A 21,544-nucleotide genomic window follows, 5' to 3' on the forward strand; every position below is an offset into this window, starting at 1 on the left:
TTTCTCTAATGGGTATCATAGAGTGTAGCTTTGAAAGTGAAAATCATTTTGTCGTGAATTAATTAGTTTTGGAATTATAATCGTTAAACTAAATTGTTCTTGTCCAAGACTGTGGTCAAAGATTTCTTAAATTTCAATTAAACTGAAAAGTTTAAATTTATGAAAGGTCAATTCTACTTGTTCTAAATTGAAATTGCATGTACTTGAATGAAAGATTTTCAATGTTTTAAATGTGTTGTTTGTTAATGGTAGTAACTACTAGGATATTTATTTATAAATTTTATATTTAAATCATCTTGTATTGTAGAACATTGACGTTGAAGATGAGTTTTCCGGAGTCATTGATGGTGTTTCTTTTGACGAGTAAGTTGTAGAAATATCAAATTTGATCATGCACCATTACAATTAACTGCAAATTGAGTTTATTGTTATGGTCAAGATGAAAGATATATTCAGCCATTGTTAAAGCTCGTGTGGAATTGCAAAGCTTAATTCTTTTTCGTCTGTGATGTTTATATTGACATGTCTTTTAATTGATGTAATCATGGGAAGTGGCTTCTTTCTGGTTCGATGTAGAACACATGCTTGAAAACTTGATATTCAGTCGACTTTGAAAAGCATTTGTGTCCCTTTTATTCAAAGTGTGGTGCTTAATTCAAACCTGACAAAATTGTTGATAACAGTGACTTTCAAAATGGCTATCTATCAAAACAAGGAATGTATTTTGCTGAAAAGTGGTAGATTTTTATAAAACCGGAAGGCGGGATACAAAGCTGAAAAGGAGTAGAGTTCCGCAGTGATTGATTGAGTTAAATTAACTTGTATGTGATTGCACAATTATGTATTAGGTAGTCTATGATTTTGTATCTTAGCATTTGAATAATTCTATGACTTTAGATCATGTATCAAAATATTACCATATGTTAGCATTTGAATAATTCTATGACTTTTGGTCATGTATCAAAATTTGAATGACCTTAAGTCAGACCCCACAGGGGGTGTAAACTTAAGTTACAGTTTGTTGAGTATAATCTTAACATCTAGAGGGATTTCACGATGTTTTTTTTCCATGAAGCTGATAAATGGTACAAATTTTGTAATTTGGTAATGTACTATGGGCAAGCTGAAATCACAAATCAAAATGTTTCGGGTTATAAATTTGATATTATGTAACAGATGGATATATAAGTTGTTCAGTTTAAAGTGTTAAGTTTTATCTGAAAGTATCAAGAAATATGGGAAAAGAAAAGTAAAAGTTTAAATTTTTGGCAATAAGCTGTACTGTTCCAGCGTATGTATAAAGAAAAGTACAATAGGGCCTTGGTATTTCTCATAAGGAAATGTGGATAAATATTAGCTAATTTTTAAAGATTTATGCAAGATTCATCATGGCATCTGTTCCTTATTGTCAAGATATATTGATTTTGTTTCTGTAATGCTGATTTGATCAGAGTTATAGCTGTTGTAAATGAGGTGAGCGATGTGGTCACTGGGTCTCTTGTTAAATGTTTTGAATTTATGTCAGTTATACTCATATCTTTGTTTTTAATTTAGGTCAAACACATCAATTTTGATAAATGATGAGATGCTTTCCTGCTCAACGGAGCAGCTGAGTGACATTTTCCCAGGTGGAGTTTTTGCCGAAAACAAACATGTGAAGGGAAGGAAGAGGAGGAGTGTAATTACAGTTCTGTAAGTATAAGTTATATTTTGATTTACGTTTTATGAATGTGTTGTGGTTCTAATTTCTTTAGCATTTATGTGTGTATGTAAGTGATAACATTTGTAAATTGCTGAGCTGGATGGAAAGAAGCATTCTTTTTGCTGTTGTTGTTATTGTCAATGATGCAAACACTTCATTTGATAGATGGTGAATAAGAGAATCATTGTTGTAATAGAGTTTTCTAGAGTTAATTTTAAAAGAATGTTATGTTACAAATGTGTTTATTCTGTGGTGAGTCTCATGATTCAGATGAATGCTGAGTTATTCACATATTTCCTTTTTTGCCAATTAATTGGTTTGCTAGCAAGTACATTAGTCTTTTTACTGGGCTACAATATATGCTTTCCTTCGCAGCGGGGCATTCTGGGTTTATTTCTGTAAATACAGTGTATATTGTGTCAACTTCATTTTATCATCTACATATGAGCTGAAGTTTTGTGGTCATTTTTTGTTCAACCTGTACTTGAATGCAAAAAGTTAACATTATAGCATATGTCTTTGACTGTTGGATTGATGAGTAATTTCTAAAATACAAATAGCTATTTTTATTATGAACAACCTTCCGGGCCCTTTCTGTTGAGTTTGGAAAACAGTTTCAGATTTGTTTTTCTAGCTTGGTTGAGAAAAACGACTATATATAGCTACTAAACAGAGCCATTATTTCTAATTGTGCATGATCTCTTTCTCACATCAAAATTGAAATTACAGTTTATACAGGAATGATATATAAGTACAGTTGTTCAGTATTGTGTGTTTGGATGTAAAGCACACACAGATTTACCATTCTGAAATGACAAAATCATATCCGAATATAAATTTTGTGAACTCATGAAAATAATTTATTGTTTGAGATATTTAATGTAATGGGTTTGAAATCTACTTCTGTGTGTTTATGATGGCTACAGTGAGTGTTAGCTCACCCTTTTGTTAAAAAGATGAATTTATTTCAATCTCAGACCGTGCATTGATTTTATTGGCATGAATATTATGACCAGTTTCATATATAGATGCAGTCTGAAAATCTTATCTGAACTGACAATCTGTGGATTTATTGTTTAGCTGCAGTGAAGTCCAAGTCCAAGCACCTTTAAGGATTGTTTTTTTACAGGAGTTGATATATGCATGGTTATTCTTTTGCTGAAGGAATATTTAGGTGATGATTGTGGTGCATGTATTACCTGGTACTTAGTTTTTTATTTTTAGAGTTTTGAAGCAGAAGCAGCATCATTAATGGAAAATTAAGATGAATATATATATATGATAATTGTTTTAATGATTTTTGATTGGTTTTTCTAGGGGAAGATATGACAACTATGAAAACTTTTGCATTGAAGTTGTATTTATTTTGTTATTAATTTTAGGGAAGAAGATGTCGTAGCCATGGTAGCTGAAGATGTTGATAAGATGGTAGCAGTTGGTGGTGAAGACAAATTACCAGAGGATGAGTTACTTGGTGAGGATAAGGAAGAGAAAGACATTGATAATGAAGCAGAGGTAGTTACTGAGGACATTGACAATTTACTTTTCAAGTAAACATTGTTTCGATGGGTCGGCTATTGTTTGAATGGGATGCTTTTTTATGAACATGTCAAATCTGTTTTCTTTAAAATGGATTTAGGAGTCTCTCCTGTTTTGATTTGAACATGTATGTCATTGTAGATACTTTTCGAGATTTTGCTCAAAGACAAATTTCTCCTTGAAAGGAAATGTTTAAAGTTGATTCTAATTACACTGTAGTATTTTGTTTTGATCTTTGTATTTTTTCCATTTCTGTCTCAGGAAAAGCTCTTCAAAATTGAATCTGTTTGATGTTCATTTATTTTATTGGGTGGGTTTTTTTTGCAGTTTGGGGTAAGCTTTATTTTAAAAGGTGTTTATTTAGGGTTGATTATTTAGCTGTTGGTTTCCTTTGAATGTTGTTCTAAAATATGAAGTTGTAATCTTTAAAATTATAAGTTCTGAAATGATTATATATAAGCTCTTCCATGGTGTTGACACTAGAACTTACCTTTTTACTGTAATCATGTTAGATTGAATTTTGTACATCAATAAACTGAAGTTTTCATTTGGGTATGATAGGCTTCATGAGATGATATTTTTTTGTTTGTTACTGTATTTAGAGATTTACTTTTTCTGGGATCTCATGTTGGATTGATTTTGTAAATCAATAAACTGAAGTTTTGGTTTGTGTATGTAAGGCTTCATTGGCTTCAGGAGATTTTTTTCATTTTTGTTTGTTAGAATTTAGAGTTTTACTTAAGAACAGTGATCTGTTAGTGCCATTTTCAAGATTTAACTCATATTCATGTTATTTGACTGGTCCCTTGTTTGAGAAAGTTTATTTGTGTGAAATGGAAGTGGTCCGTTGTTTGAGAAAGTTTATTTGTGTGAAATGGAAGGGTTAAGGAGTGGTTCTTCATTACTTTGTGTTGAAATCGTTTGAGAGAAGTAAATGTTTTATTGTTTGCTTTTTTAGTCTCAATGAAAAGTTAGCTGTTTTGTTGTAATTTGCAGATTCTTTTTATTTACTGTAAAGGGACATTACTTTGTGTTTTTCTTGATGAAATCGTTGAGAGTGGTAAATGTCGTATTGTTTGCTTTTTTGGTCACAATGAAAATTTAGCTTTTTTGTCGTAATTTGTAGATTCTTTTACTTCCTGTGAAGATACATTAACATTTTAATTTTGTTTTTGTCTTGAGAAGTTTTGTGATTGTCATTTGATATGGGGTTTATTTAAAGGAAAGAATGTGAAATGTGGGAAGATTGGTTTGATTGTTAATGGATGTATTTTGGATAGGTTGGAAAGCCTGCTTGAGCTGAATTGTGTTCCATAGACTAAGATAGATGTGTAGTGTAATATTTGTTTTTGTTAATGCAGAATATGTTGGACAGTTGAATGTTTTCTATCTATGTGGAGTATGCTTGTTTTAGTTCGAGACAATGATTTTGGAAATGGTCGAAATTTTAAAACTCCAGTTCCAGTGGGTAATATTTTGGATTTTTGTAATATGTTTATAATGTATTCTTTTTATGAAAATGAGATTATAATTGAATTGAAAAGCTTAAGGGGAGAAGACGTATGTTATTTTTGACAATTTTTTTTAAAAATATGAACACTGCTTCAACTATATTTAAGGTGACTGAAGGATTGAAGGTGTTGTAAATATTAGTAGTGCTGTTTTTTTTAGTATAGTTTTGTTTTTGTTCATTTATTTATTATTTTAATTTTTGTTTGTAAGAGTTATTATAGATGGTTTTTGAAATGTTATTGTTTTGATTGTTATATGTCAAGAGTTTAACATATGAAGAATTGTGGGAAAGTGTCTGGAAAATCTGGGTATACCGTTAAATATGGATCCAGGGTTTAAATTTGTTCAATTGAACCTAAAACTGGTGCTTGTGCTGATGTGATAAATTTTAAGCTTTATTGAATCTATTATAAAGTTTAAGTATTTGCCTGTATACTTGATGGGAGGGTAAACTATGAAAATGTTTAAATATCTTATTTGGTTTTGATAAATGTAAATTATGCTGTTAATGGTGGTTTCCAATTTGTGAAATGCAGGTTCTTAGCAGACTATGCAATTCTTATGATATTCATGATTTACTGTTGAAATAAACTTTGTTTTTATTTCTGATGACTTGTTTTCTCTTTTATGTACCGGTATTTACATGGACAGTTATTGGGAAATGTTCACAAATGGTCATACCTTAAAGCTTATAAATATTTTCATTTACAATGAGATATCCTCATACAATGGTTAATCCATAAATAGGGATACTTTTGTCATAACTGGACAACCAAATGTAAATTGATTTGGAAATTACATAATTAAGCAAGAGTATCAAACAAGTTACAAGAGAATCTAATACCAAAAAAATGTCCCCACTTTGCACGGGCAAAATTTGTGTCATGTCAACAATGAAGCAATATAAAGATGAAGGCTTATCTCTAGGATTTGGGCTTAAACCCATATAATATTGAAACCTCAAATTAAGTACAGTCATATGGTATTCTATTTACCAAATTATGACGGGATATGTTCTTTGAAGAACGAACATTAGTAATTAAGACTGATATTTCCCTTTAAAAACACTAAAAACAGTGACGTCCCTGGGTGTTTTGGAGCAGCGAGAGTGGTTTTATCTTGGTTAAAGGTTAATACAAACTGTGGGAATGATCAATGGTACAAAATGCAAGTTGACAATTATTGCAAGTTCGTGTTTAACTGAGATGCATTTTGTGGAGGTGGTACTAATTGTATTTTGAAATTCAAATAGTTCAGAGGAAAGTATAATGTTTGTGAATATTTGGTCAAAATTTAAGTAATGTCAGCTGACATTCAGGCTTATTCTTATTGTTAACCAAGATACACATGGTTGGAAAGGGAAACTTTGAAGAGCTAACTTATGATTTTGGAACGAATGTGTGTAAATTAGCTAGATGTTAAATGGTACAGTGCCTTTTTAAATTGTAAGGTGAAAGCTACAAGAGTCTAAGCGTTATATGAAGATAGGGTATATCTATAAATTGTTCCTGTTTTTTCTTGACGTCATGTTTTTAACGTTAATGTGCACCTTAGAAACAAAACATGTTGTTTTAAACGGCGGTAACAAAAATATTTTACAAAAAGGGGCTAAAACCTTGTATATCGATAAATTAGGTGTTGGTGCACATATTGATCTGTTAGCTATGACTGTCATGAAAAATATATAATGGAGAGTGACATTGTTTTCATATTTTTGGATTGACCTTAGTATGTAGATGAAAATGTTATGTAATTAGAATGTTTATTTAAAGAAACGTATTATTGCAACTCAAATTTGAAAGAAAACACTTCAGCCAAAATGGTGGTGCCTAAAGTGACAATACTATTTGAAGTAACAGGTTGCAAATTTGTAATTAAAATGGCTGATTTAGTAGCCGCTGACTCTTATGAAGTATACATATTGATTTGCTAATCCTGACCTTATGAGGGCCAGAATGAGATTTCTGTGTCTGGAAAGAACTCAGTAATTTGAGTGCAAAACCTATGAATTACTGGAATAATGAACCTGGACTTTAGAAAAGAATAGCTCTATCTTTATTAATTTCTTTAGGCAGAGGGGTGGCAATATATGGTAATGAAAACACATTGTTTAAAAAGAATCTCCAGTTCATTTTTCAACTTAATGCTTCAACAACATATTCAATCATTTTGAATCGATCAATTTCATTTGAGGCTTTTTTTTATATACTTGGTGCTTAATGCAAATTTCCAATGGAATGATATCAGATACTGAGAATAAATAGTACATAAATTGCAATTAATGGAAGTCCAATAGATCCATTTTATTAGTAAGGGATTATCAGATCCCAATTCAAATCTAGCCTGTTGTGAATGAAGTATTCTTTTAATGCTATTAAAGTTGTGAATGATATTGCAAACCACATTTCAGAATTTGAGAGATATTACTTTTGATTTTTCTTAAATTTGCATTACAAAATCTATCATGACGAATTATTTAATTATTTTTCTCAAGAAATAAATAAAGTACAGATTTCATTCGTTCGGTATTTTTGCCAATGGGTTTGAGGACATGGAAGTGTTTTAAATTGCAGTGAACAAATGTTTAGTTATGTGCTCTGTCCATGCTGTTTTGGGACAACAGTCATATTTGTCAGAAACCAGAATTAATGAATCTTTTAAGCATTATCTTTTGATTTAACTTTCAGTAAGATATTGGGATATCAATATTTTAGTTCATATGCGGTCAATTATGTGATATATAGATCCTTGCCCTATCGAAAGCTATGCATCTATTATTTTTAACCCACATTTTATTCCAATTTTCTATAGAAGACCACAAAACATATACTTATCAAATATTTAAATGATGATAGGGGTACTAAAGGTATTTTTAAAGAATTTTTTAATTTTTTTGTGTTTTTGTAAAATAATTTTTTAAAAGTTAACTACCGGTATTAACAAATTGAGAGAAATTTTCTTGTCACATGATGGATAGTTCCTTCGGACACCTAAAAATAAATATAATACTTCTTAACAATCAGAAATTTTATTATTGCAATTTTGTTAGTTTTCACCCAAAACATTAATTTTCATATTTTCTTACTCTGTTGACATATCATCTTGAAAAGCTGTTTGATGTTATAAGAAAATGTTTTTCAATAACTGTGACATAAAAAATTTGAATGAAAATGATGGCAAACAAACACAAAAAATATTTTTATTAAATTTTATTTGGTATGAAAGTTCCTCAGGTTAGAGTTATTGTTCCTAATTTTAAGTCCCAATTAGGCCCAAACATCTTGGGGACTTTCCATTTCTGAGTTGAAGGGAATTTCCTTAATATCACGATTGAATGATATATACACACATATTTCATTATGTACCTATATGTGTGAATTTATTTGCTTTAATGCAAAACTAAGTCAAATAAATAAAGAGGAAATTTAACTACGATGATAGGATTTATGTATCCCAACCTGAGAGAAATTCAAAGCCAACCTCCCATCCCCTTATAATGGTTGAGAACATCTGTCAATATTAATGTTGATTAAAGTATATTATAATTTAAATCTTTCACAGGTTTAAAGTTCTTTTTCATAGTATTCAACCAAAAAATACGTTTTTGAAAATTTTGGAAAGTTATTAATTTAATTGTCCTCTGTGGGATTCAAACTCATGACCTACAAGTTTGAAGCAAACCTACTAACCCACTGCGCTACGCTGTGAGATGTCAAATATCGGAAAGAAACTATTTGAAAATTTTACTTTATTTTATTATTTCGATAAATAATTTGACACAACGTGACGGTGTCACCTTACTTGTAAGTAATGATTTTTCCAATTAACAAATTAAATCTAAGACTATTCTTTTAACAATTTTTCTAAAAGAGCTGTCCCCATACAACGCGCCTCACTTTAAATCAGCCAGTACTAGAATTTCATGCTTCCAGATTTACTTTTTTGCATACTGCGTTATCAAAAAGTGGTGTATAGAGCCAGCTTAACAGAGTTGACTGTATCTTAAACCATGACATTGACAGATAATTTATTCAGTGTTTCAGCTGTGCATCTTTGGCTAATGTTAATGTTATAGCCTCGTGATAACTGAAGTATGTTGGTAATGGAAGAATTTGAAGTTGTGTTAATGGGATGTTGGTATATACATGATCTATGAGTGTCCCGTTTTCTGTTGTGGGAAAGGTGACTAACTGATGGTAACCATTCTCTTCCATGAGCTTTGGTGTTGATTTGGTTGTGGATAGGAGGTTTTCATTGAAATCTCCCATAATTATTTTATGTCCAGTCATTTTGAGCAAGACTTTCAGGAGCATATCCAAGTTTTGATGGAATTTATTCAGGGGGTAAACATTTGGCCTGTATATCACAATGATTGAAACATTGGTTTGTTCATCTTTCATTAACATTCCCTCTATGTTGTCTACTGGAACACTATGAATTGAAATGTTCCTATACCCCTTATTGTATATTGCAACTCCACCCCCCTTTGAGGCTTTTAACATTCGAAACAAATCATCTGTGTCTTTGTATGCTTCTTTCCTTGTAACATGGTGTAAAGTATAGTCTTCAAAGTCATATTTGTTCACAGGCACTGACTCAGTCAACCATGTCTCAGTCAAACATATGATATCTGCTTTTTTAAATCTGGAGTCATTGGTCATTTCAGCAAAGTTTTTAGATAAACTTTGTATGTTTAGCAAAATGATCGTTAAGGATGACTCTGTTAAGTCTTGGTCATTATGTAAGAAGAGTGGCATCTCCATTAGTGCTTCAGACACTTCCTTGTCTGCGTATATTTTTTTCTTGATTGTTGCTTCTGTACATGCTGAAATGCTAAGACCTTGCTCTGATGTTACTCTACTTAAAGCAACATATGCTTGTCCAGCGGAGAATATCTTATTCAAGTCAACAACAATTTCATCAGTTGTCATGCCTTGCACTTTATGTGCTGTGCATGCCCAAGCAAGTCTAATTGGAAATTGGTGTCTCACAAAATTTTTATTTGACAATGTTCTCATTTCTTCTTCACATCTACATATCTGGACAAGATTGCCATTTTTTGTTTTAATTCCTGATTTCACTCCGATTGATTTGTTTTGAAAACACACTTCTATTGACTTCATATCAAGGTTGTCTTCAATTATTTTTGTTACTGTTCCTATGACACCATTGACAAGACCATCTGACACATCGATATTGCGGATTATCATGACCTTCGCATTTTCACATAACAGTATTGAACTGGGAATTCCGTCGGATTTGTGACGCACAAATGGTGTTTCCCGTAATACCATTTTTCCACTTGTTCTTTCTCTTTCAAAATCCTTTGCGATAGCCTCTTTGAGATCTTTTCCTATTTGTTTAACCATTTTCAGGTTATACTGATTGACTTCATCATTAGTTGCAAAAACATGCAAGGCTGAATCATTACCATCTCGATTGCAACGATTCAGCATTTGAAGAACATCATTTGGTAAATTTTGATCAGCAGTTCTAGTGCGTAATGAATTGAGACTTTGAGCAAACACTAAGTCTTCTTTTTGTCGCATTACTTCATTTAATTCTACAAGTTTAAAGTTTTCGTTCCATAGATCAAATGGATATGTGGTATTTTCCTTATACAGTCTTTCATTGTGCTTTTGTTTGACTGGTGGTAGTTGAAAGAAATCTCCAACCGCCAAAATTGAAACTCCACCAAAAGGCTCATCTTTGTTTTGTTTAATCTGAACTAGTCTTTCATGGATATAATAGAGCAATTTCTTATAGACCATTGACACCTCATCTATTACAAGAATGTTCAGATTTTCCAGTTCAGCACGAATTGGACTTAGACTGTGCTCTTTCAATGGTTCATACGGGATTGGCATGTACTTGTTCAGACAGAAAGCATGATGAATTGTGGAACCTCCAATGTTGAAAGCTGCTGTTCCTGTGAAGGCTGTCAACAGCACTGTTGTCTTGTTTGGTTCTGTGCTTTCCTTTTCCAAGATTCTTGAAGCTTCGTAATGAACAGCTTTTATCAGATGACTCTTGCCTGTTCCTGCTCCACCAGTGACAAATATGTGAAATGGTTTAGGTTTTTTTCCAGACACTTTTTTCAAACACCAATCTCTCAACCAATAAAATATTTCGCTCTGTTTTTTGTTCATAGATCTCAACAATGGGTAAATTTCTGCCTTCTTTGCATTATCATTTGTAATTGTGTATGGAACATCAAGTGCATGTTTTGGCATTTCTAGGTCTGGTATGTTTTCATCTTGTTCAATTGGACATTTGCTTTGCTTTTTTAACATTTCATCCAGGTCTCTTTCCAACTCAGCTTCAGGTGTTAATGATGCCCAAGCATCCTCAACATCTCCTAATGTTTCAAACATTTCTTGAGCGTGATCCAATTGTTCTTCATTCAATGAAAACTTAGCATGATTCATGTCAACAATTTGTTTAACAGGCTTTAATGTTGTTGTTCCATCAAGGGTCACATAACCAGATTCATAAAATGTTTGATAAAGGTCAAATGTTGGTGGCTTCAATTGACACATATTTCTGTATGGCAGAAATAACTGCAACAGGGATTGATAGTGTTTTTCTGGGTTTTTTTCAGAACTAAATCTAGGATAACGAATGATAGCTGGATCAGATTTGGATCTGACTTTAATGAAACCCTTGCCATTCTTCAGTTCATAAACTCCATTTTGTTGTTCTTTTGGTATCTGCGATTTGGATAATACCCTGTACTGTGAACAAAATGTTCCCAAACACATTGATGGAAATGGTTGACAATCTGGTCTCTGCTGATATCTGTCAACAATACTGATCATCCAAATATCATCTTCATCTTCTTCTGTGTCTAAGTTTTCATCAATGACATCTGGAAGATGGTGTTTTTTATTAGCAGTTAGCACAGAGATGGGTTTGCTTAATCGTGTGGGATTTTCCCCAATGGGAATGAAAATCACTTTTCGTGAGCATTCTCTCATTCGTAAATTACAAATACGATAAACAGCCTCTTGTGCACTGACTTCACGATGGTGCAAATATGCTGATCCAATTTTCCTCATTGTTTGCTTTGCATCCATATTACCTTCCGCTGCTTCAATCTTTGTTTGTTTCAGCAGCATTCCCATCTCTCTTTCAGCTTTAGATATGTAAGACACAACATAAACAATGCAACTGAAAGGATCAAGCACAAACTGTATATGGGTCATTCTCAAAATATGCAGCCTTTTGTGTCAGTGTCAATTTAAAGGGGGGAAAATAATGTTCTGGGGAATATATACAGTACCATTGGATTTTAGAAACTTAAACCTATATTGTTGAACAAATTAATCGACAATTTTACTGCTTAAAGTATAAAAAAAATATTATTTGTTATGAGATTTCAGTGAATTTATGTTGTCATTAAATTTTTCCAACGTCTTTACCCTACAATATCTTCAATAATATTGATGTCTTATTCCAAAAATCACCGTTAATTTTCAAAACAACATTCATATTTTAATTTCTGCTATGCTCCTTAACAAGTTCTCTTTTAAAAACAATGAATTTGATGAGATGTATGCTTGTACAAAAAATTTTTGTCATTGGTGTTACAAGGCAAATTATATAAAAATATCTTAAAATACATCAAGTAAATAATATTGTACTACAGTTGGAATCCCCCAGATCATAGTGATATCATTCCCTGCTACTCAAAAGATAAATTTATCAGTGATGACATCATTGTGATAGAAAATATGACAGAAAATGTTAGTATGCTCCGAAAAATACAATGTAAACTGTGTCAGTGGGATAACGTGCTATTTAAGGTTTTCTAATATGAAAGAACAAAAAAGTTTTTCACATAAATGATGAATGTTTATCACATTATAACATAGGCTATGTAGCTTTGTGTAGTATCTGTTCTCTTGGGTCATACTGCTACATTTACTATGGATACATCAGTGGTATAACGGTCAGTGGCGTAACCAAAAATTGTTGTTACACCACTGAAAAAACTGTTACACCACATGACATTATTTAATTATTTTACTTTTCCTTCCATTTCATTTATATTTTGAGCATTTTGAACAATTGTTATTTATCAATTTTACAAGTTAGACACTGTCACAATAAAGAAAGCTTGACTATTTAATTGCAATTGTGTTTTCTTAATCTGGAAAATGAGACCTGTTACACCATTGACATTATTTGAAACACCATTGACATTTTGTATGCTCTAATTATGTTTTACTCATTTAAATACTTGATTAAAAGATAAAAGTAAAAACAAATTTATTCTAATAAAGAATTGAAATTATCCACATTTTATTTTTATTAAAAAATCAAACTTTTTAATGACTTATAGTGTATTATAAGATATGTTATTCCACTGACATTTCACATTCCCTATTATGTTATACTAAAATCTTTCAAATTCTTAAAGGTAACAAATGCTAGCTGAGCTTCAAGAAACATATACAAACAAAGAGGAAGTTTATACGAGTTGTATGCATAGATTTTGGAGAAAATTGGAGAAAATTCAATTTTATTGTCCAAAATGTATGATTGATATGAGCTGGTATAGTATTGACGATGTTGTTTGTGAGATTGATGAGCCAAAGAAAGTTCGAACTCGATACAAGGTAGATAAAAGTGTGTGGATGCCAATAGTATGAAATATAACATCAAAGAATGAGTGAATTCGTGTAAAAAACATCTACATGCCGTTTTTGTGTCAGTGGTGTAACACTGATTATAAGTGGTGTAACAGTGTATCTCTCTTCAGATTATGAAAGAATGAGGTACGAAAACTTTTATTTAAGATCAAATTTATCATGTTTTAAATGCAATCAAAAATAGAGATTAGTTTATTTTACAAAATTTAATGCGCTTATCTCTTATTTATTATCGCTAGGTCATTGGTGTAACTTTAAGTCAGTGGTAAAACATAATAATCAGTGGTGTAACATGTACATTTTTCTCCAAATAAATTTAACTGGCAATGATACATGTATATTTGAAAACACCAGTGCATTTATAGTAATGTCTTTTTTATGCTCCATAAAAAGAAAAATCCAGTTGTGTTCTTTTTAATGCTCAAATTAAAAATTTGTTGAGTAACATCAAGACTTTGTCTCAAATGTTATGTTGGTCAATATGTAAATGTGTCAAATATTTTCTGTTATCTAATTCTGATAACTTTAAATGAAGTTTGTTGATATAAACTTTATGTCCATCATTTTAAAAGAATTATTTTATTTTATTTAAGAATTTTTTCCTATACTATATGCCTGTTACACCACTGACCAAATTTTTACAGTTCATTACATTTTAGTCTAATTATCAGCTAAATGGTAGATTCCAATGTTTGCAAATTTTTAGATGATATACTTCATTGTTTGTTAAATGTGTTTTTTGCAATCAAAGTAATTTTTTCAGCAATAATTTTCTCATGTTTTACATTTTTCAAAAGTCTGCATATTTTGATAATGACCCATATCCATATTTGCATTCCAGCATTCCAAGAGGAAAGGGTTATAGTGATTAATCCATAATTCATTCGGATTTCTCTTTAGTACAACACTTTGCTTTGAACTCATTAGTTGCATTGCTTTTTCATATATCTCTTGAGAGATATTAACACTGGCTAATATTTCTGATGTTGTAGTGTCTGAATCAAATTCTTCAGATTGAAGTTTGTCCCAAATTGATAGTAAGATATTTTTTGCTTCTGATTTTTGAAGTTTTGCTCTTTCCTCCAATTGATCATATGATTCTTCTGGCTTTTCATCTTCACATGGAGATGTTATGAATGTTTTACAAGATGGGGGTTTTGGGAAGTTGAATCGACATTCCTTGCCACCTTTTCTACATGATTTGGAGTGTTTTTTGCTGTGTTGTTGCACATTGACAACAGTGTCATGTAGCTCACTATGTTCACTTGTGTTTGGAATGGAACAAGTTACGTACTTGTCTATGAAGTCACAAACTCTCTGTTTCCCATCTTCAATTAATTTTGGGGAGTTTTCAACCCAGAATAAACAATGGACATGTGGAGAACCCCTTTGTTGAAATTCGACCCTGAAGAAATAATCCTTAATTTTTCCAATTGGTTCAGCTGCACTTAATATAACCTCATGAAGGAAAATGTGAAATCTGTGTTCAAACATTCGTGCAACAGTTACAGGGTTTGACCTTAGTATGTTACTCTTTTCATTCCAGTTTAAGTCGCAGGCTTCTCTACAGTCAGCCTGTTGATGCATGATAGCATTTAAAATTTCATTCCAGCGAAACTCAGCCGATGAAAAGGAGCAAAACCATGTTGGTATCCCAATTTGCCGAAGCATTGCGAACAAGTCTTTTTGAACACCTTGCCAGAATGATGGTGTGCCTCTAATTGGTTGTAGAAATCGGAAAGCATCGTCATTTTTTATCACATGCTTAAGGGTTTCTGGATTTTGCAGCATCTCTGCTGTAACTTTTGAACCAGTGTGAGTTTTAGCACATGACTTCCTGATGGAAATTTGTGTTTTATCTATAACTTGTTTGAGTTCTGATAAGTATTGACTGAAAAAAATGTAGTCAATGTCTCTAGAAAACCTATCATCTGCGTTCATTAAGCGATTATTAAAGTACCTTGAGAGAGTTATTTTCACATTTCGGTCCTCTGTCCATGTGTTTTCTCCATAGGGAAATAAATGCGGAAAGCACTTAGCTTCATTGCCTTTCTCTTGTAGCATTTTGACTGGGTTTTTACCTTCAGCTGGTGCTATATTGTATATGTCGTTAAAGAAATGGTCCAAAACTTCTTGACCAATGTCTGCAGGTTGAAGGCAAGTGTCATATTGTATTCCTGTCAAAGTTTGTTCATCGGGGTCTGTACATTCTTCGAAAAGCTCTTCATTTCCATTCAAGTGAGCTTCTATTTCGGAATTTTCAGCTTCTTCAGTTTGACTACATTCTTTATTGATAATTTGAATATCTGTATAATACTTGTTGTGCTCCTTCAAAAAATCCAAAGCCTTTTGGACATGAGATGGATGAACAAACTGGTACTCATAATGTCCTTTAAATTCCAGTTTTCGTTTCAGCTTAACCCTTATCAGCATTTCATCATCTACATTTCTGGGCAATGCCATGACTTTATGAGTATCAGTTGGAACACAAATAACAGGCCCATATATAGCATTTTGTCCACCCCTTGGCAAACAAGCCACCTTCATAAATGGTATGTGCAAAGCTATCAAGTGTTTCTCCAATGAGTTCAAATCCTTCAGTGCATTTGGGATGTCTTTTAAATCCATATTGTTTATGGCAGATTCAGCCGGAATCTGACCACGCATTAATTTTGCATAACAAGTTTTACACAACCATTGAGAAGAATATAAGCAACCTTTTGGGCACGTCTCTGAGCACTGATGTGAGTACTTGTTTGTTACACACACCTTGGCAATTTGGCATATTGATTCAGATTTCTTCTTGAAATTTTCGAAATGATACTCTAAAACTTGATTCTTAAATAAAATTCTGTGGCAACAAGAGCATGGATAACATGGTTGCTCTTTTGTCTTTTTTTTGAAATTTTCCATAACAAAGTTGTGTTTATCTTGCTTTTCATGCTTGAGATTGGCTTTCTCTTTGTTTTCTTTTCTTTCCTTTTGCGTCTTTGGATTCTCTAAGCTAGTCTCTATGGTGGATTTCCTTAACTGGTTCTGTGAGATTCCACCAATTGTTCCTTTCTTTTCTTTTGTATCCCTTTCCATAAGATCTCTTTCATGTGCATTCATTTTCTTTGTTTGTTTCACTTTCACTGCTTCTTCATGGTTGTTCAATTTGCTTTTCTCCCTTGATATTTCCCTCTTTCCTTGGAATTGTGTGTTGTCTTTGCACATGTTCTGCAAGTGCTCTTTTGTTCTCCCTCTGTGATTTGTTTTCGTGTGGTTTTGTTTACTGTCATTTATTTTTTTCACTTTCAACTGTTTGTCAGATTTGTATTTCAATCTGTTTTCTGCTTTAATTTTTTCTCTAAACAACATGTTTCTGTTGTATTTTGTTTTGCTGTATTCCTTTACTTTCATCTTGAACAAATCATCATTATGATATTTAGCCTGACTGCGTTTCTGCACCATGCCTTTGTACTTTGTATTTGTTTGATAACGGTATTTACATGAAGCTTTGATATGTGCTTTAATTTTCTCATTTTGTCTGTATTTGTTTCTCATCTCATTCTGCAATTTTTGCCTGAACTGTTTATTTTTAGAATACTTCACTTTCAGTTGTTGAAGTTTGGTTGATCTGGATTTGGTATATGCTGACTTTCTCTGCTGCAGCAATTTTGCTCTGAATTGCTTGTTCTTGTGATATTGCTTTTGACTCCATTGTCGTTTCCTCTTTCTGTTTTGTTCAACTTTTGATTGAATGTTATCTTGAATTTGGTAAATAGGTTCTCTCTCTGTATTAAAACTTGTCATTGAAACTACTACATTGTAATGATTTTCATTTTCATTATCAAGGTATATAGCTTCTTCTATTGGAACCCAATATTTGTCGACTAGTCTACCAGAAAACTTTTTCCATATGCCATCACTAAATGTGAAAATTTCAACATGTAACATGTGAGACATAGCAATAATTTCAAACTCTGTTGCCCAAGTTCCAGGAATGCACATCCTGTTTATGTAACCCTGAAGGGATTCAATGTTTGATCTGAGAAGATTTCCAAATATTAAATGATTTTCTCTGACATGTTCACACATTTTAGTGCGCATGATATCATGTGCATCTTCTGAACCAGACATGCAACAAGAGATGGCCCTAAAAAAGCAATTACCGTCTCCTAAAACTCTTTGGTACCGGAATGGAGATGGAACAAGACTTTTGTCAATAGCAACAAAGTTTCGATCATCATATAATGGTATTTGATATGTATTACAAAACCTCTTTTTGGTGTTTGCAGATATCATACGAAAATCAGTTGCAATGTTCTGTTCTTGACCAAGGTATACAACATCTTCAGAAAATCTTTTGATATTGTTTTCTGGACTAGCAGCATTTTGGGAAATGCAAGAGATATTGCTGGAGACACCAGTTATTTCACACTCAACATCTTCAGACACACCTTTGATATTATTTCCTTGACTAGGATCATTTTGGGATATGCAACCAAAATTGCTGGAGACACCAGTTACTTCACACTCAACAGTTGTTGTAAATCCCATGGATTGTGCCAGTTCATTGACATGCATGTATATGTCTTGAATACTTTGAACAATTCTGCAGAGACTTTTGCCGTTTTCTGATAACTTGCCACATGGTGACCGTGAATGAGAGTCAAATATGAAATATTCTTGGTTGACTTTTCCAACTAACATAGTATTTCCATTAAAGCATATAAAGCATCCATCAGTGTTTGATAAGCTACAACACAGTGCTTCTTTCAAAGGCTTTGCATTGAATGGTCTCAGGTCTGGAATCTGTTCATCAAGAGGTAATGGTATTAGAGAACCGATGGAGTCAGATAAGGAGATTGAAAACAGTTCGGCATGAATATCAAGGTTTCTTGGGAGGTCTGATATCAAGAGATATTGATGAGGTATTGATGTGTATCTCTGTAAGGTATCATAAAGCTCATTTCCAGTTATAAGTATTTTGTCCATATCAAAGGCTGTCCATTCAGTAGCTGATAACAACTTGTTATATGTTAAAGCTGATAAACAGTTAGGTACACACTGTAGCCCAGCATTTGATCCAAACCTTGCATTTGCTTGGTGGAAGTTTCCCTGAATGAAAGGGACACAATGATTTTCTGTGTTTACATGTCTAATGCTTTTGCACATATGATCATAATGATGGCTGTTTGCAAAAATGTCTTTCTTACTTTGTTTATGCAAAGGTAATTGAACTGAAGGTTTCCCTGAACTGAGAGGGTAGACAGAAGATGATGCCTTATCATTTAGCTTTGAATCTGAAGTACATGTATTTGAAATTGTTGTTTCATTGATATTTGCATTGGTGAAACAGTTCTGATTCGTTACCAGGTTAGTTCGTTCTATTTCAGATACCAAGTTAGACTGTGCTTTTGTGTTAACCAAGTCAGACATATGAGCATCTATTTTCATAACCATTCCATCTTGCAAAGACGGAAATGTTTGCGTCTGATCTGCAAGGCATGGCATCTTGCCATCATTTTGCCAGGGTACACTCATAGGAGTACAGACTGAATCAGAGACAGATACTCCTTCTGGAGTATTCAATGATTCAGAATCAGAGATCGGTGTCGTACACACGTATATGGTACTCAGACTTCCCTGGGGAGATGCAACACCCAAGGCATTAGGTAGATTCATTTTCTCATTTTGAGAAGCCTGAATCCTGGCTGTGGGTTTCTGTGCTGCACTGGCTAGTTCTCTAGATGATTTGTCTTCATACTCTTCTGAACAGGTATCAGCCGCAATGGCTTCTTTCGAGTCTGGAGTTCGTCTCTCTTTTCTCTTTCGAAACTTATCTCTGTGCCTCTGAGCACGCTCATTTTGTTTTCGTTTTGGCATCTGAAAGTCAATACACATGTATTTAAATGTCATAGAACTAGTGACATGGAATGAATACATAAGTATATTGTAAACATAAATCTGATATTAATATTCAATATTTTCATTTTCAAATGTCTTTGTCTGTGATAACAATACAAATCAATTTTGAATCCTATAGCTCAATACTGTAAACCAATTTTTATTCACTGCGACTTTATTTCACAAAAATTTACATCTACCAAGTATGATTTCCTCTATTTCTCACAGAAAGTTATAGTTAATTCATAGCTCTATATAAACAGCCTGACTGTAATTTACACGCCCCATTTATCGATTGGTCAAAATCTACAGCAGCTGAAACTGACAAGAAAATGACAGGACAAATATCAACAATCCCTGTTTATTGATTGGTCCAAACCTATAGCGACCTAGTAAAAATTACGGACTGCACGAAATAATCAAGACGATGTCAGATTCACAGAAGATGATTTGGCTGTTTCTTTTAGCTACCTTACTTACGTACATTAACAGTAATTTAGTGAATTTTACGTACTTTTCCTGATCAATATATTAATTAGCTTTAAAAAAGATGTTAATATAAACAATGAAATACTTTCTTGTGTGATTCATGTGGGTAATGAAGATAGTGATCACTGCAGGGAAAAAGTTTCATAACCCGCTAACGCGAAAATTTCTTGTACGCGAATAAAAGTTGGTTTACAGTAACATCATCAGATATGATCGACCAAAATGGATATGTCTTATAGCTATATAGCTGCGCCACTTAGTAATGCATGACATGTGTTCAGGAGAAATAATGGTTTAAGGGTATTGTTTTAAACTGTTCAAATAGCGATTTAATGACTACTTCCTCACATCCATTGCACATATGCGTAAAATTAATTATCGTAGATAGTTAAGGAAAATGGAATCATTCTTTCAGTATTATGAGGTGATAATATCGGTTGGTGCAAGGTCAAATTCAATAAAGCCCAAAGGACTTTCTGATATATTTGCATGAGATATGGTGGATGCTCTCTAGTTTGGCAGTATTCAGTAGCAAGGAGCATAGTTGTAGAGGTGTAAACTGTCAGGAAAAATCATAGCAATCACAATATAAATATCATCTTGTTCGAGATTGAAGATCATTTATAGTAAATATTCTGTCAAATATAATGTGAAATCAGATAACATGGATGATATTACAACACATGTCAAGCAGACTCGCATACCACCCCTCCCCCCATCAGTGATATTGAAGTTGAATAATGTTATGCTCTGCATTATCTGTTTAAAAGAACAAAGGAAAGTGAAGTTTAATTTATCAATATATTTAAAATTTGTCGTGAAATGTTTTCTCCATACAAAAACAAAATTATAGTTATCACCAGGCCTGTAATTTTGGATGCTATATACATTGTTCCCCAACCCCTACAATTTTGAATTCCTATGTGTGATATGTAATTTGAACTTACCATTGAGTATATTGGTAACTGTATGCTTAAGCAACATACTGTATAATTATATACATTTACAAATATGTATCCGTTTTTGAATCGGTATCGAATAGTGAAAATGTGAAAATCTGTATATTTACTTTATGAGATATGTTTGCTTGCATGAGGCCACAATATAATTATTGTTTGATGAAAAAATTTTGACTCCCGACTAATGGGATATTCTCCTGCTAATAAGATGTTGTTAGTAAAAAGATAATGGATCTTTTCCTTTTAGATGGTTTTTTTTGTTTTACCTGCTTTTAATAACTTAAATAGAAAAAATGAAAATAATTGAAAAAAAAATCTGCCCCTTCCTCCTGGGTGTTGGAATGTCCAGGCGGCAATTTCAATCATACATTTCTTTATGCATTGACTGAACCTATAGAATAGAGTAAATGTTCAAATCTGTATGAACTGTATCATGACGTCACAATGACCAAACCACACGCTTGTCAGTTGGTTTATAGTAAGCATAAAACACAGTTATTTGAGTAATCCTGAGCAACTGTCATTTTCAAATTGAAATATATAAATATTAAACAGCAATGTAAATATGTTCACTGGAATATGAACTTAGATGGTACAGGATAAAATTTTCTGAGAAGCCTTTCTGGGTTCACAGGATTTGATCACATGACCAACCAAGTACATATCTTGCTAAACTTTTTAACTTGTTGTTTACTTCATATGTGAACTTTTGAAAGAAGTGACAAGGATTACATGAAGCACTAATAGCTTGACGGATGCATTAATGTAAACATTAAAAGACAGTCATTTAAATAATT

General features: G+C 32.6%; 1 protein-coding gene across 1 annotated transcript in view; it reads left to right on the forward strand.

Annotated features, from left to right (window-relative positions):
- Positions 1 to 5,362, forward strand: part of LOC105337710 (uncharacterized) — a 32,532-nt gene extending 27,170 nt beyond the window's left edge. The window contains exons 6-8 of the mRNA XM_011442572.4: positions 308 to 363; positions 1,555 to 1,692; positions 3,085 to 5,362. Of these exons, the coding sequence (XP_011440874.2) occupies positions 308 to 363; positions 1,555 to 1,692; positions 3,085 to 3,256 (366 nt within the window). The 3' untranslated portion in view covers positions 3,257 to 5,362. The remainder of the gene's footprint in view (positions 1 to 307; positions 364 to 1,554; positions 1,693 to 3,084) is intronic.
- The last annotated feature ends 16,182 nt before the right edge of the window (positions 5,363 to 21,544 follow it).

Source organism: Magallana gigas, chromosome 3 (assembly GCF_963853765.1).
Source record: "Magallana gigas chromosome 3, xbMagGiga1.1, whole genome shotgun sequence".
NCBI lineage: Eukaryota > Metazoa > Mollusca > Bivalvia > Ostreida > Ostreidae > Magallana > Magallana gigas.